Source organism: Salvelinus fontinalis, chromosome 28 (genome assembly GCF_029448725.1).
Source record: "Salvelinus fontinalis isolate EN_2023a chromosome 28, ASM2944872v1, whole genome shotgun sequence".
In the NCBI taxonomy this organism is placed as follows: domain Eukaryota; kingdom Metazoa; phylum Chordata; class Actinopteri; order Salmoniformes; family Salmonidae; genus Salvelinus; species Salvelinus fontinalis.
In genome coordinates this window covers 2,073,433-2,091,178 of record NC_074692.1, presented here as the reverse complement: position 1 = coordinate 2,091,178, position 17,746 = coordinate 2,073,433, and the positions used below count along the sequence as shown (strand labels likewise).

The 17,746-nt window shown below is 42.2% G+C and overlaps 1 protein-coding gene across 3 annotated transcripts in view; it reads left to right on the top strand.

The window, feature by feature from the left end:
- LOC129825944 (SH2B adapter protein 3-like) overlaps positions 1–17,746 on the top strand; it is a 63,878-nt gene that overhangs the window by 9,011 nt on the left and 37,121 nt on the right. For 2 of the 3 annotated variants that reach the window (XM_055886097.1, XM_055886098.1), the window contains exon 2: positions 7,245–8,216. In XM_055886097.1, the coding sequence (XP_055742072.1) occupies positions 7,272–8,216 (945 nt within the window). In that variant the 5' untranslated portion in view covers positions 7,245–7,271. Of the gene's footprint in view, positions 1–5,524; positions 6,617–7,244; positions 8,217–17,746 lie in introns of those variants that run through there. The other variant, XM_055886099.1, reaches the window with a different exon arrangement.

The following is a 17,746-nucleotide window of genomic DNA, read 5'->3' as shown; positions in this document are numbered from 1 at the left end:
TTTTTCACAATTCCTGACATTTAATTCTAGTAAAAATGACTTGTCTTAGGTCAGTTAGGGTCACCACTTTTATTTTAAGAATGTGAAATGTCAGAATAATAGTAGAGGGCATGATTTATTTCAGCTTTTATTTCTTTCATCACATTCCCAGTGGGTCAGAAGTTTACATACACTCAATTAGTATTTGGTAGCATTGCCTTTAAATTGTTTAACTTGGGTCAAATGTTTTGGGTAGCCTTTCACAAGCTTCCCACAATAAGTTGGGTGAATTTTGGCCCATTCCTCCTGACAGAGCTGGTGTAACTGAGTCAGGTTTGTAGACCTTGCTCGCACACACTTTTTCAGTTCTGCCCACAAATTTTCTATGGGATTGAGGTCAGGGCTTTGTGATGGCCACTCCGATACCTTTACTTTGTTGCCCTTAAGCCGTTTTGCCACAACTTTGGAAGTATGCTTGGGGTCCTTGTCCATTTGGAAGAGCCATTTGCGACCAAGCTTTAACATCCTGACTGATGTCTTGAGATGCTGCTTCAATGTGTCCACATAATCTTCCTTCCTCATGATGCCATCTATTTTGTGAAGTGCACCAGCCCCTCCTGCAGCAAGCACCCCCACAACATGATGCTGCCACCCCCGTGCTTGACTGTTGGGATGGTGTTCTTCGGCTTGCAAGCCTCCACCTTTTTCCTCCAAACATAACAATGGTCATCATGGCCAAACAGTTCTAGTTTTGTTTCATCAGACCATAGGGCATTTCTCCAAAAAGTACAATCTTTGTCCCCATGTGCAGTTGCAAACCGTAGTCTGGCTTTTTTATGGCGGTTTTGGAGCAGTGGCTTCTTCCTTGCTGAGTGGCCTTTTAGATTATGTCGATATAGGACTTGTTTTACTGTGGATATAGATACTTTTGTACCTGTTTCCTCCAGCATCTTCACAAGGTCCTTTGCGGTTGTTGTTCTGGGATTGATTTGCACTTTTCGCACCAAGGTACGTTCATCTCTAGGAGACAGAACGTGTCTCATTCCTGAGCAGTATGACGGCTGCGTGGTCCCATGGTGTTTATACTTGCGTACTATTGTTTGTACAGAATAACGTGGTACCTTCAGGCGTTTGGAAATTGCTCCCAAGGATGACCCAGATTTTTTTTCTGACGTCTTGGCTGATTTCTTTTGATTTTCCTATGATGTCAAGCGAAGAGGCACTGAGTTTGAAGGTAGGCCTTGAAATACATCCACAGGTACACCTCCAATTGACTCAGATTATGTCAATTAGCCCATCAGAATCTTCTAAAGCCATGACATTTTCTGTTATGTTCTAAGCTGTTTAAAGGCACAGCCAACTTAGTGTATGTAAACTTCTGACCCACTGGAATTGTGATACAGTGAAATAATCTGTCTGTAAACAATTGTTGGAAAAAATACTTGTGTCATGCACAAAGTAATGTCCTAACCAACTTAACAAAACTAATTTTGTCAACAAGAAATTTGTGGAGTGGTTGAAAAACGAGTTTTAATGACTCCAACCTAAGTGTAAGTTAACTTCCGACTTCAACTGTATCTATGGCCACAATGCATCAAGCTGTTCTATATTAGGTGCGAGAACTTCCTAAATTGCGGCCTTCCCGACTTTAAGTGCTTGTTATAAAACGTAATCCACAGCCAGTTTTTGAGAAGCTATTGATCCTCTGTGGCTAAATTATGCTCTCTATTGTAGTAATTTGAATGATGTTATTTATTTCTGTTTAGACAGGAGTAATATAATTTTGTAGGAAATATTTTTTTGGTCTAATTTTGCCCAAATTATTTTTATTTATCATTGGTCCCAGCACCACTAATTCACGCTGCTATGGGTAAATCCATTTTAGTTCTATCACTTTTTGATTTGAACGAAGCCATCCGTACCTATTTGCCCGTTGTAGAAGTGCTCAGAAAGTGACCTTTTGGACCTGAATGCCAGAACATTCGAGGTCCTCAATGTTGACCCATTTTACATACCCCACTGTATTATGAGACATCCATATATTCATCACTGGAAAAGAGAAACGGTTGAGAGTTGATATCATTTAAAAGCTTACAAGCTTACAGGGTTGTCAAACTATTGTATAATTTTCTGCATAAAAATGTTTTTAATAAAAGTATGTAATTTGTTTAACCTTTTAACGTCAATTAGTGCCTATTTTACATCATCTAAGGTTTTTGTGTTGTGCCCGCCATCAGCTGAGACAACATGCTCATGTTTAATAACTGTAAAAAATGTCAACATTCAAGATGGTTGGAGTGCCACACTTTGAATAATGTTTTATTGAATGGAATATCTGTTTTTAAATTATACTGTCAATCCTCCATAGGAAACCTATGGAAATATAGATAATAGAATATACATGACAATTTAACTTGACATTCAATGGTAGGTGGACCGGCAGTCATCTTTGTGGTAGTAATTAGAAGTAAAAATGTACATTTAAATATCAAGATAATCCGTCCACCTGACAGGTGTGGCATATCAAGAAGCTGATTAAACAGCATGATCATTACACAGGTAAACCTTGTGCTGGGGACAATAAAAGACCACTCTAAAATGTGCAGTTTTGTCATGAAACACAATGCCACAGATGTCAAGTTTTAAGGGAGTGTGCAGTTGGCATGTTGACTGTTGGAATGTCCACCAGAGCTGTTGTCAGATAATTGAATGTTCATTTCTCATTTTGGAGAATTTGGAAGTACGTCCAACTGTCCTCACAACCGCAGACCAAGTGTAACCACGCCAGCCCAGGACCTCTACATCCTGCTTCTTCACCTGTAGGATCATCTGAGACCAGCCACCCTGACAGCTGATGAAACTGTGGGTTTACACAACCAAAGAATTTCTGCACAAACTGTCAGAAACCGTCTCAGGGAAGCTAATCTGCCTGCTTGTAATCCTCAGCAGGATCTTGACCTGACTGCAGTTTGGCGTCATATCCGATTTCAGTGGACAAATGCTCACCTTCGATGGCCACTGGCATGCTGGAGAAATGTGCTCTTCAGGGATTAATCTCGGTTTCATCTGTACTGGGCAGATGGCAGACAGCGTGTATATCGTCGTGTGGGCCAGCGATTTGCTGATGTCAATGTTGTGAACAGAGTGCCCCATGGTTGCGCTGGGCTTATGGGCAGTCATAAGCTATAGGCAACGAACAAATTGCATTTTATCGATGGCAATTTGAATGCAGAGATACTGTGGTGAGATCATGAGGCCCATTGTTGTGCCATTCATCCGCCACCATCACCTCATGTTTCACGAAGATAATGTACGGCCCCATGTCGCAAGGATCTGTACACAATTCCTGGAAGCTGAAAATGTCCCAGTTCTTCCATGCTCTGCATACTCACCAGACATGTCACCCATTTAAGCATGTTTTAGATGCTCTACAGTGTATTCCAGTTCCCAACAATATTCAGTAACTTCGCACAGCGATTGAAGAGGAGTGGGATAACATTCCACAGGCCACAATCAACAGCCAGATCAACTGTATGCGAAGGAGATGTGTCACGCTGCATGAGACAAATGGTGGTCACACCAGATATTGACTGGTTTTATTATCCACGCCCCTATCCACGCACTTTAAAAAAAAAAAAAATTATTTATAAAGCTATCTGTGCCCAACCGGTGCATATCTGTATTCGCTGTAATGTGAAATCCATAGATTAGGGCTTAATTTATTTATTTCAATTGACTGATTTCCTTATGAACTGTAACTCGGTAAAATCTTTGAAATTGTTGCATGTTGTGTTTTTATTTTGTTTGCGTTCTATATTGCAGTGTAAATCCAGGAAATTGTTTGTGTTCCTTCTGTGCGTATAAAGTATAGCTACATTGTGTTGGGCTGAGCTTGCATTGTTGTGCGTAAAGCATGTTGAAGGACTGGGGATTAAAACAAAGGGTAGACTTTATGGCTCCTCTGCCAAAGAGGAATCAACTATACTGGTAACGTACCCAGAAGCTACTAGAGAGGTAAAGAAAAGCTCCAGTTGTCAATACAATATACTCCACTAGTAGCCTATACTATAGTTTACGACCGCTTTAGATTATTGCTTTGTACGGACAAAGAGTTGACACAGAGAACTGAACACAGCCTACGTATCCCATCCCTTTCCCACATAGCCTACACCAATATGATGTCGTTGCTGTATGTGGACTTCAAGCTGGCTGGTGTGCGCTTCAGCTTCCTCTCTGGCTCAGGGTATTGAACTGTATGGGAGCTGGCTCCCACCGTTTCCAGGCTAGTCTGGGGGTAGGGTTTCTGTTGGAGCTGGTTGCCAGGCCCGGGCAGGGCAGGGTTTCCTGTTCCTGAGATTGCTGCCCAAGCAGAACTGGCCGCTAGAGCTATCTTTTGTCTCAGTGAGTCTGCCACCTGGGTTCGTTCCCTCCCTCCCTCAGAGACCCAGGCCAGAATGTGGCTTTTACATACTTCTCTGTGTGCCCAGTTAGTCAGTGTTTTCTTCTTTCCTGAAAACTACTTGTATTCAAACACCGAACCAGTGCAATATGGAGAATCAACAAGAGTTTTGGATGGGATTCAAGTTATCGTGCGATAACAGGGGATTGGCTACTTTAACAGTTACTTATGTAGCCTAAGAATAGAGGGGTGGGTTCTCTTGCTAAAAACAGCCTCAGTAAAACAGTCAACTTTATCTCTGTGTCATAATATGTTCAAGGTGAGTGTTTGTCATCTGCCTGGGATAAACTCTTTACTGGGCCCACTGCAGCAGGCTTGAGAATGTAGACAAGTCAGTGAGGGCTCTTTTGTCTTCTCCATGCCCGAAAGTAACCGCCGTTCCCACCGGGGCTAACAAGAAACACTGTGTAGTGTGTGAGCACAGATATGACCTCAGATATCTAGGTCCACCCTGCAAGAGAGCATCCACTAGGGCTGATAATATCACATGATGACACTGCTGTGTATGTGTAGGGTTGTCTCTGCTCTGCCTCTAGTAAAACATGATGGCACAGTGAGTATGGACTGTTGGTGACCCAGGGAGGAGGGTTTGGGTAGTGTCACTGGGCACACGGCTGAGCCCAAAGAGAATGCGGGGGACTGAGACAGCCTAGGCCAGGGCAAGGCAGGCACACTGGAGGAGAGGAAGTGTATGTTGCAGTGCTGGAGGCTGCTGAGTCATGACTGAGCTGGCTACGCTGATAGAAACAGTGATCTAGGGGCCAGCGACAGGGGTGGGAGTGCCGGCGGGAGCATGCGTACAGGGGTTTTGGGGTGGTGAGGAAGGGTAGTGGGGCATTGATGGTTGGTGACGCAATATATCTGGATGCTACCTATGCCTCTGAAACGCATTGAAGTGACGTCTCAGACTCCTATACGTTATATAAAAAAACATGGTTTGTTAGTGAGCCAAAACAGGAAAAAAGTGGGGCACGCAGTCAAATTTAGGTTAGAGATTTCAGTCCAAGAGACCCCTCTTTTTTTTTTCTTTTTTTTTTTTCTCCATGCAGGGCTGGGCCACTCCCCCTGATTCTGTGGTTTCTGTGATCTGTTGAAAGGTTCGCCCCCACTTCCTCTAGTAGACCTTACTCTGCTGCGAAGATATGTAATGAGGAAATTATTGTTTAATACACCATGAAAGTGCGTAACTCCAGCATTGAGTTGTGTTGCTTTTTGATGTTGGGAGCCATGTTGAAAAACAAACCTTAGTCAGTGATTGTCTTTTGGGAAAAAAATCCGTTCTCAGAAGGGTCATTGAATGTCTCTATTTTGGAGAGATGGATGCATCAGTCCATTGACCCATTACTTTAAGGACGCGTCCAGTGATTTGTTTAATTTCCTTATTCCGGTTAAAATGTGTATGAGAGTAGAAAGCTGAGGTTTGATCACTGCACCCATTGATAAGGCAACTGGTAAGTGATCTCATTTGATTTTAAAAATGCCACAGCATGTGACCTTTCGGTTTTTGAAGGCAGTTGGAGACTTTGGCGTTTAGACTTTGACTATTTCCACAAAAGCAATGAATTCTGGCTAAAACCGTAAGGTCTATACAATATCACAATTAAGCTCAGAATGTTGGCGTTTCACAGGCCTTGGTCTTCTGTCTCGAGGGAGGGAGAGGCCATAGATGACTGCCTAGTGTGTGTTTTGGCAACAGTAGTCCACAACATGGGCTCTCATCTTGAAAAAGGAGAAGCCTCAGCTGTTTGTAGCATCCATTGAGAAATGCTAAAGCCAACTTCCTCTATTTGCCCTTCATTCACTGTCACATTACTGTTGGCTCCATTCATGTGGCCTTCTTCCTCTGTAAAGCATATGAAACTGATTTGGACTTAATCTAAACAGGTTTTATTGTCCCGGCTTTTTACTAACTCCGGTTAATATTTTTATTTAACCTTTTATTTAACTAGGCAAGTCAGTTAAGAACAAATTCTTATTTAAAATGATGGCCTACACCGGCCAAACCCGGACGCCGCTGGGCCAATTATGCGCCACCCTATGGGACTCCCAATCACGGCCGGTTGTGATACAGCTTGGAATCGAACCAGAGTGTCTGTAGTGACCCCTCTAACACTGAGATGCAGTGCCTTAGACCGCTGCGCCACTCGGGAGTTGAGGTGTAATGAAGTTGTTCTCAAGGTAGGCTAGCAGGATACTTTTTCCTTATTATTGTGCTTGCCGAAAGCAAGAACACTAGACATCTCACCCTCTTTATTATTTGCATTTCAATGGTCATAGAAGTAAATAGACTCACTTGCTACAACAATTACTTTAAGACTAGCAAGCACACACTTTTTTTGTTTTTTTAAGGATATATGCTTTTATAGTTTGACTGAGGCTACTATAATCATCCAGTAACTTTTTCCCTCTGGTTGCTCTTCAGATTTATCAGAATCTTGTGTGTGTGTGTGAGATATGTGTGTGTGTGTGTGTTTTTCCATTGATTCAAATTATATTTTTGGGTGCAGCAGATACTTAATCTGTAAATAAATTGAATTTGTTTTATTGTATATAAAATCAGAAATCTGCTCTCCTTTTCCAAATGTCCAACTACGTGTTGTGTATCATACTCTTCCCTTAGACTTCCAAAGGTCTTGGATTTTGGGTGCACAGAGGTTCTTAATGATAGTTGAAGGTTTTAAGTTGAATAGGCCTTGGATCTGTATCAATAGATATTTTTCAAATGTAAGTGAATGTATTAAAATGGCCCCTATTAATAATACATCTCTTCCCTCCCCTGTCCCCCCAACACCTTTTTAATTTGTAGTGATTCTCAGCTGTGCTGGTTACTGCAATGAATGGTGACACTATCCATCAGGCGACAACCACAGCTTCCGTTGCAGCACCGTGTGGCTGGAGGGAATTCTGCGAGTTGCATGCCATAGCCACGGCCCGGGAACTAGCCAACCACTACCGTAACTTTGCCAGGGAGCGGCCAGATCATGATGTCATCCCACCGGACAGCTTCTCCAAGCAGTTCAGCGAGCTGTTTCAGCAGCACTTCCACAGCGAGGTGGCCGAAAAGATCCCTGCATTGGCCCCTTCGCCCATGATGGGCCAGCTCCGCATCACCTCCTCCTCCGGGGTGCTGGACTACCGGGAGGCGGGCCAGCCTGGCGCCCCGGCCCTGTTCACTGTGCTGGACCCAAAGCCGAAGCACGGGGTGGTGGAGCAGCCCCTCCAGTGCTCATCAGCCAACCCAGGGGTGCGAGCTCGAGCTCCCGTCCGGAGCCACAGCCAGGAGGAGGTGTCTGTGTCGGAGCGGCGGCCTGTGTCTGAATGGTACACCCCCACCTCACCCGCTGCTGCTGATGTCACGCACTTCTCTGTCAGCCAGATCAGGCAGAGCGTGCGCTGTCTTCTTAAGGAGCCCCTGCCGCCACCTCAGGACCTGCTGTCGAGAGGGCCGGGGGACAGGGGAACAGGAGGGAGTCTGGACGAAGTGACGGCCTTATCGTTGTCAGCGCTGACTGTGAACCCCTCCCCCGAGACCTCTGCCTCGTCCAAGGCGGTCCACCTCCTAGACCGTCTGGCCAGCAGGTTTGGCAGTAGGCAGAGTGTGAAGCGCGGGCCGCAGGCTGCGGGCAGGTGCAAAGAGGGGCAGCTGAGGTACCTGGTGGTTGACGACACGATCTCGGACACACAGCATCGCTGGGAGCGCTGCCGCCTACTGGTGAGGAAGATCAGAGACGGCCTAGCAGGAGAGAGGTTCCAGCTGGAGCTCTATGACCCCCCCAAGGTAAAGCCCCCTGGTCCCAGCTGCTGAACTGGGCTCTCCCCTTCTACTATCACATTAATCTGGCTCTTTCTGATGGGGTTTTATTTCATTAAACTGGGCTTCACTTATTATTGGCAATTGCTGCTGCAGGAGCTCTGATAATTTGGAAGTGACGTTTAGGTTGCTCTACCTAAACTGGCTGTCAAATACAGGTGATCTAAAGCTTGACATAAACGTTTCAGTTCAGCTGGCATGGTCTTTCTCTGGGCAGTAACCATATTGGGCTCTCATCGAGTGTTAACTTTGTACCCTAAGGAGTACTATAGACACACACATTAAGCACATTGCTTATATTTACAACAGCAGTATAGCCTACCTAGCTGGCATGAAAATAAACCACGGGGAAAAGTGTCCTCCATTCGCTTTTTAAGTGCATAGATGACATCCCGCTGACCCGGTTTCAATACAGGTGCATGATAATGGTCCATTCTAAATCAAAACAACTTTCACACATAAACTCAGCAAAAAAAAGAAACTCTCACCTCTCACTGTCAACTGCATTTATTTTCAGCAAACTTAACATTTAACGTATTGTTTGAAAAACAAGTTTTAATGGCTCCAACCTAAATGTATGTAAACTTCCAACTTCAACTGTATATAAGAAGTAAACGTTTTCTTGTATAAAAATAAAATAAAATCTGGAATATTGTAACATAAAACAGATACCTTATTTACGTAAGTATTCAGACCCTTTGCTATGAAAATAAGCTCAGGGTGCATCCTGTTTCCATTGATCATCCTTGAGATGTTTCTACAACTTGATTGGAGTTGACCATGCATGTCAGAGCAAAAACCAAGCCATGAGGTTGAAGGAATTGTCCGTAGTGCTCCGAGACAGGATTGTGTTGAGGCACAGATCTGGGGAAGGGTAACCAAACATTTCTGCAGCATTGAATGCCCCCAAGAACACAGTGTTGTCCATCATTCTTAAATGGAAGAAGTTTGGAACCACCAAGACTCTTCCTAGAGCTGGCCGTCCGGACGAACTCAGCAATCGAGGGGAGAAGGGTCTTGGTCAGGGAGGTGACCAAGAACCTGATGGTTACTCTGACAGAGCTCCAGAGTTCCTCTGTGGAGACAGGAGAACCTTCCAGATAGACAACCATCTCTGCAGCACTCCACCAAACAGGCCTTTATGGTAGTGGCCAGACCGAAGCCACTCCTCAGTAAAAGGCACATGACAGCCTGGGCCAAAAGGCACCTGAATGAGTCTCAGACCATGAGAAACAACATTCGATGGTCTGATGAAATGAAGGTTGAACTCTTTGACCTGAAGGAAATCTTGCACCATCCCTACGGTGAAGCGTGGTGGTGGCAGCATCATGCTGTGGGGGATGTTTTTAAGCGGCAGGGACTGGGAGAGTAGTCAGGATCGAGGGAAAGATAAACGGAGTAAAGTACAGAGAGATCCTTGATGAAAACCTGCTCCAGAGCGCTCAAGACCTCAGACTGGAGCGAAGGTTCACCTTCCAACGGAAAAATGACCCTAAGCACACAGCCAAGACAATGCAGGACAGACTTTGGGACAGAGACCTGAAAAATAGCTGTGCAGCGACACTCCCCATCCAACCTGACACAAGCTTGAGAGGAATTGCAGAGAAGAATGGGAGAAATTCCCCAAATACAGGTGTGCCAAGCTTGTAGCGTTATATCCAAGAAGACTTGTGGCTGTAATCGCTACTAAAGGTGCTTCAAAAAGTACTGAGTAAAGGGTTTGAATACTTATGTATATGTAATATACAATTTTAACAAATAATATTTGCTAAAATGTATTTTAACCTGTTTTAACCTGTCATAATGGGGTATTGTGTGTAGATTTAATGAGGAACAATTCAATCAATTTTAGAATACGGCTGTAACATAACAAAATGTGGAAAAGGTCAAGGGGTCTGAATACTTTCCGAATGCACAGTGCATGTGTCAATACTGCCAATGCATGTTTTTCTGAACACAGGATAAAGTCAGTATATTTTGGGGGACTTTCATTTGAAAAGGACATTCCAGGACTTTTCAAAGATTGTTGATTAACACTTTTCTCATCTTTCTATCTCAAAAATACTACTGCCATGTATGAGAAATGCATTTCAGCATATAGTTTCCAACAGAATCTTAGCTACAACACATAATTTTCAAGATATCAACAATTGCTTCCGTGAAAGCCTGAAGAATACATCTCAGAACAATCGCACAATGTGGTGAATGCACAATCTTCTGAAGCGAATTTCTGGTGCATCAATAACCATCACATCCAGATCTGTTATGGATGTTACGGATATCAATACGCTAAAAAAGGATACTGATAATGAAAAGAAAAAACAATTATAGACCATATAAAACCTTGAAAGAAGTTCGCTTTACAGAGAGAGTTTCAAGATGATCTGATGTAAGGTGCATTTTTGCCACAGCCTTTTCCTAAAAGTACTTTATGAATGTTACATTGCTTGTCCCAGTTGCTTCAATAACATCTCATCTTCATAACTAACACTGGGGGACAGTGTGGAAAAACAAGTTCTGTGAGCCCTTTTTAAAAGCCATAAAATATTATTGACTGAAAATACTTTTTTGAGACTTGACATCCTACTCTGTAATGGTCTAAATTCATACAATTTACTAACTGAACATTTAAAATAAAGCCTGAACTCTAACATATAGACCTTTTTTTAAAGATACATTTGACCATGGTTTCATTTGAAAATGACTAACTTCATTTGTGGATGCTCAGGTTGACTTTCCCACGGAATTGCCCCAATGGAAAATACTTATTATACTACCAAACCTCATCGGCCATCTGTTTTTTGTTAGGGCCTATACTTCAAACCCACAAAGCAACATGCAGCGTTAATTTCAGTCACACTGCATACCACAACTAAGCGTCTGAAAATTTTGCCTGAGCCAGTGAAAACAGTTACTCAATTAGCCGCCCTCAAGAGTTACAGGAAACGTAATGAGTGATGAAAAAGACATGCTTTAGTACTCAGAATAACCCGCTCTGCCTTCTTGTTCTTTTTATCAAAGTTAAAGCTACGCAAATTTGTACCGTCTTCTCTTAGGCTATCATTAAGCACACCAGTGAGTTTCTTGTTTAGGCCTAGTCACTACACCGTTATGGAACTAGGAATGTGAATTGACTCAAACTTTGATTGAAATTGTGGGAATTGTTCCACTATTTGCTATTGGGGAAATGTTTTTCTGCTTTTTAATATAGTATTTATATAATGTTACAATGATCCATTATTGGGATGTTATGTAATATAAGCCTATTTCCATATGCTTATGGCCTTATGATATTATATGAAATGATATTGCGATCTAGGCCTCGACTATTTGGTTAAAAAAAAACTATATCAATTTTAAGAGAATAGATAACCAAACTAGGGGTGCAAATTTCTGTCAACGTTGGTTCCGACTAACCAACCCTCATTAACCGATCAACAAACTGTATTTTTCCCCCCCCAAACAGTAAAATAACAAAAAATGCTATGCATACATACAAGGAACTGACATTTTTCATTAAGCGCTTAATGAAAACATGGAATAATGGCAAGCCTATCGTCTTAAAGGCTATAGCCTATTATTGAACATGCAAATGCTGTAATGAAATCTCATGGACGGGGCTGTAGTGAAGCAGGTTGAAAGCTTCAAGTTCCTTGGTGTCCACATCACCAACAAACTAACATGGTCCAAGCACACCAAGACAGTCGTGAAGAGGGCACGGCAAAACCTATTCCCCCTCAGGAGACTTGGCATGGCAAACTTCCTGCCATCCAGGACCTCTATACCAGGCGGTGTCAGAGGAAGGCCCTAAAAATTGTCAGACTCCAGCCACCCTAGTCACAGACTGTTCTCTCTGCTACCGCAAAGCTTGCAGTTCCCGGAGCACCAAGTCTAGGTCCAAGAGGCTTCCAAACAGATTCTACCCCCAAGCCATGACTCCTGAACATCTAATCAAATGGCTACCCAGACTATTTGCATTGCCCCCCGCCCCCTTTAAGCTGCTGCTGCTACTCTATTATTATTTATGCATAGTCACTTTAATAACTCTACCTACATGTACACTTCCGTTCAAAACTTTGGGGTCACTTAGAAATGTCCTTGTTTTTTCCATGAAAACATACATGAAATGAGTTGCAAAATGAATAGGAAATATAGTCAAGACATTGACAAGGTTATAAATGTTTTTTATTTTTATTGAAATGATAATTGTGTCCTTCAAACTTTGCTTTCGTCAAAGTATCCTCTATTTGAAGCAATTACAGCCTTGCAGACCTTTGGCATTCTAGTTGTCAAATTGTTGAGGTAATCTGAAGATTTCACCCCATGCTTGTTGGATTGGCTTGATGGGCACTTCTTACGTACCATACAGTCAAGCTGCTCCCACAACAGCTCAATAGGGTTGAGATCCGGTGACTGCGCTGGCCACTCCATTATAGACAGAATACCAGCTGACTGCTTCTTCTCTAAATAGTTATTGCATAGTTTGGAGCTGTGCTTTGGGTCCTGTTGTAGAAGGAAATTGGCTCCAATTAAGCGCTGTCCACAGGGTATGCCTGTGAGTGATGGCCTTCCTTTATCAAGATCCCTTTTACCCTGTACAAATCTTCCACTTTATCACCACCAAAGCACCCCCAGACACCACATTGCCTCGACCATGCTTGACAGATGGCGTCAAGCACTCCTCCAGCATCTTCATTTTTTTCGAATGTTGTTCTTTGTGATCCGAACACCTCAAACTTAGATTTGTCTGTCCATAACACTTCTTTACAGTCTTCCTCCGTCCAGTGTCTGTGTTCTTTTGCCCATCTTAATTTTTTTTTTCTTGGCCAGTCTGAGATATGGCTTTTTCTTTGCAACTCTGCCTAGAAGGCCAGCATCCCGGAGGCACCTCTTCACTTTTGACATTTAGGCGGATGTATTGCGGGTACTATTTAATGAAGCTGCCAGTTGAGGACTTGTGAGGCATCTGTTTCTCAAACTAGACAATCCAATGTACTTGTCATCTTGCTCAGTTGTGCACCGGGGCCTCCCACTTCTCTTTCTATTCTGGTTAGAGCCAGTTTGCGATGTTCTGTGAAGGGAGTAGTACATAGTGTTGTACAAGATCTTCAGTTTCTTGGCAGTTTCTCACCTGGAATAGCCTTAATTTCTCAAAACAAGAATAGACTGATGAGTTTCAGAAGAAAGTATTTTGTTTCTGGACATTTTGAGCTTGTAATCGACCCACAAATGCTGATGCTCCAGATATTCAACTAGTCTAAAGAAAGACAGTTTTATTGTTCTTTAATCAGTACAACAGTTTTCAGCTGTACTAACATAATTGCAAAAGGGTTTTCTAATGAACAATTAGCCTTTTGAATATTATAAACTTGGATTAGCTAACACAACGTGGAATTGGAACACAGGAGTGATGGTTTCTGATAATGGGCCTCTGTACGCCTATGTAGATATTCCATAAAAAATCAGCCATTACAGCTACAATAGTTATTTACAACATTAACAACTGTATTTTTAATCAATTTGATGTTATTTTGGGGTGGCAGGTAGCCTAGTGGTTAGAGCGTTGAGCCAGTAACCGAAAGGTTGGTGGATGGAATCTCTGAGCTGACAAGGTAAAAATCTGTCGTTCTGCCCCTGAACAAGGCCATTAACTTCTCTGTGCTACGGATCCCTTTAGCGGGATCATTTTCCTAGACAACCGCTGAATTGCAGGGCGCAAAATATTACTAACAATATTTATAATCATGCAATCACAAGTGAAATATACCAAAACACAGCTTAGCTTGTTGTTAATCCACCTATCGTGTCAGATTTTCAAAATATGCTTTGCAGCGAAAGCAATCCAAGCTTTTGTGAGTGTATCAATCAATGCTACAACAGCTAGCCCCAAATTAGCATGGTCACGAAAGTCAGAAAAGCAATAAAATTAATCGCTTACCTTTGATAATCTTTGGATGTTTGCACTCACGAGACTCCCAGTTACACAACGAATGTTCTTTTTGTTCGATAAATATTACTTTTATAACAAAAAAACGCCATTTGGGTTGCGCGTTATGTTCAGAAAACCAAAGCCTCGTTCAATATAACGAAAATTCCAAAGTATCCGTAATGTTCGTAGAAACATGTCAAATGTTTTTTATAATCAATCCTCAGGTTGTTTTTAACAAACATAATCGATAATATTTCAACCGGACCGTAACCTATTTAATAAGAGAGAAAAAGGAAATGGAGAGGTACCTGTCTCGCACGCAGGAACTAATCAGAGGACACCTGACTAGTTTTGAAAAATCTCGCTCATTTTTCAAATTAAAAGCCTGAAACTGTCTAAAGCCTGGTCACAGCCTGAGGAAGCCATTGGAAAATGAATCTGGTTGATACCCCTTTAAAGAAGAAAGACGGGCCAGGAAACATAGATTAAAAAAATAAATAAAATAAAAATCACTTCCGGGTTAGGTTTTTGCCTGTAGAATCAGTTTTGTTATACTCACAGACAATATTTTTGACAGTTTTGGAAACTTTGGAGTGTTTTCTATCCTAATCTGTAAATTATATGCATATTCTACGATCTGGACCTGAGAAATAGTCTGTTTACCTTGGGAACGTTATTTAAAAAAAATAATAATAATAATCTGACCCCTAGCGTCAAGAGGTAACCCACGGTTCCTAGGCCGTCATTGTAAATAAGAATTTGTTCTGCCTAGTTAAATAAAAAATTTATGGACAAAAAAATAGCTTTTCTTTCAAAAACAAGGACATTTCTAAGTGACCCCAAACTTTTGAACGGTAGTGTACATATTACCTCGATTACCTCGACTAACTGGTGCCCCGCACACTGACTCTTTGCTGCTGCTCTTTAATTATTATTATTGTGGGGGATTTTTTTTCTTTTTTTTTTTCTCTAAACAGCATTGTTGGTTAAGGGCTTGTAAGTAAGGTATACATACACCTGTTGTATTCGGCGCATGTGACAAATCAGATTTGATTTAATGAAGTAGCTAATAAAATGTACTTTTCAAACATTTGCCAAAATGCAATTCGCGGGAAACCACCGTTCTAAACAGCGCCCCTCATGCGGTTCCATATGTGACAGAGATCAACATAAATTGCAGTTAGAAACTTATAGGGGGAATCTAATAGCAACAACCAGGGTGAGTTGCTAATATGATTATGATTGTGCCTTTGGCTTTTGGACAACAAAAGAAAGTTGATGTGAAAACCAATAGAACAGGGGAGAAATGCTGGTTAACGGCATGAGGAAGTCCATTGCCGCGACATTTCTACGGTTGGATTTTGGCTAGGCTAATTTCAAGCAAGGTAAGACATTCCTCGTTATTTGAGGTAAAGTAAGACGTTCAGGTTTCAAACAAGTATACTGCCTCAAGCTCACATTGTAGTTGTGGGTGACGAGCTGATTGCCTGTTTACCGTTGACTGTAGCCTATGCACTCGAATGGGAGGCACACTTTTATTTACGAGTTGAGAATGAGAAATAAAAAATTATGTGTTTTTATTCGTATCCATCAAAACAGTTTTAACACGCAATTGCATTTAGAATTGTTATTTGTTGCGCAATGACTTGGTTTATAAAAGCATGTATCACTCCAGCACCAGCTTTTTGAGGAGCTGCTCTTGCGCTGTCTGACAGGTGATAGGCCATTCCGCTCCTCAAACTAGACTCTGTATGCTGTGCGCCGTGGGATAAAATACGACGACAAACGAAAATACACCTGCGCCAATTTAATTCCACTCAATTATGCAAATTAACCTATAGACATGACCGGTCAAATGTATTTTCAGCGGCTAACTGATTAACGATTAATGGTTAACCATTAACATCCCTAAACCAAACACCATATTTTCTGAAATGTATAAATCAGAACACCTGCTACTAGCCTACCGCACGCAGATGAATGAAAACCAACTGAACTGGCTCTAGTACAGGGTTCATAATCGTCCACAGATATTACTAGACACTGCAGTTTCAGTTTTCATCACTCGGGTCTCAATTTCAAACCAACTGTCTTTCTCTTACCAGGTCCTGTTTCTTGAAAACCCTAAGCAATTTTGCAACCTTGAAATTGTAGAATTATGTAGGCAAAACTAATCTATAAATTTAGTTTGCTTGTTCCAGGCAGGCATAAAGGCATTGCCAGTGTATTATCTGCCAAGTAATATGCCTACTAGGCCTGAATGCATTAAAATGCCACCATTTTCATTTTCATGTGCTATAATTACATTTTTTATTCATGCTTAATAAGGAATCATAGGCTAGCCATTGTATGGGAGTTGACACGACGCATAGTATTGTGTATATCCACATGTGAGAGAGAAACAGTTCACACACCAACAGTGACTGTGTGCAAAGGGCAATGTGTGGTTAATTAATGTTGCTTTTAAATGTGTCACATTTAAAATGTGTCAGTGGCCTCCTTACGTGTAGACTGGCAAGTGTCCTCCGGTGGAAATAGATCTGAATGTAACGTGCCATGTTTCTAACAGAATTGTAGCACAGTCAAATGATCATGATAATTTTGCACATAACACCCAAGCTGCCATTTTGATAATGTATGTTTTGTGATTAAAAACTAGGAAAACCTGCTGTCACTGAAATAGTATTTGTCTTTTAAGCAGCAGCGGTCAAGTAAACGGTCAATGCTGATGCTGGATGTCATCAAAACGTGTATTTGATTGACCTCTGCTCCTTAAAAAAAAATACATGACATTTTAACACATACTGTGAGTGGAGGGTTTTGTTTAGTTAGTCTCATTTTCAGGCTAAACCAGTTCCCAAAATGGCCAAATCAGTCCATTCTCCATGCGCTGACCTCGAGACCAAAACGCTGCTTTCTTACTATAGGTCTATACAGTGAATTCAGAAAGTATTCAGACCCATTTACTTTTTCAACATTTTGTGTATGCACACGTTTTAGTTTGTGCACATGCGAGCACAGAAGCAAACCATCAGAGATAAGGAGGACTGGTAAAAGTGGGAGACTGTGTGAGTGTACACTCCAGACATTTGCTCTCCCTTGTCTTTGTCCACTGCTGGGCACAGAATGAAACATGTACAGCTCTGCAGTTTTGACCTCTGACCGGGGCTCCTAAAATAACAGGGCCTGGCCCCGGCAAAACAGGCCCAGAGGTGCAGCACCGATAAAGCAGCCTTCGTGTATCATGGGCTTAGTGGTGGTGCGTCTGGCTCTCTGTCAGTTGGTCTGTGTACACTGGCCCTGGCTCTGTAAAAAGCTATTCAGGCAGATTAGTCAATCACACGGGGCCACTCATCTTGTGTACAGGCTAAAGACGGTAAACCACACACAGTACCATGTCTCACACACACAGGGGGGTAGGGGCACACAGCCATAGAGAGTGGAGGCATAGACAGATTGATAGGGGAAAGAAAGGGGAAATGTGATTTAAAAGAGAAAATTACCAGAGACTGAGAGAGCAGAGGAAAGGGGTTGCAGAGACAGAGGTAAGCTAGATGAGAGACAAAGC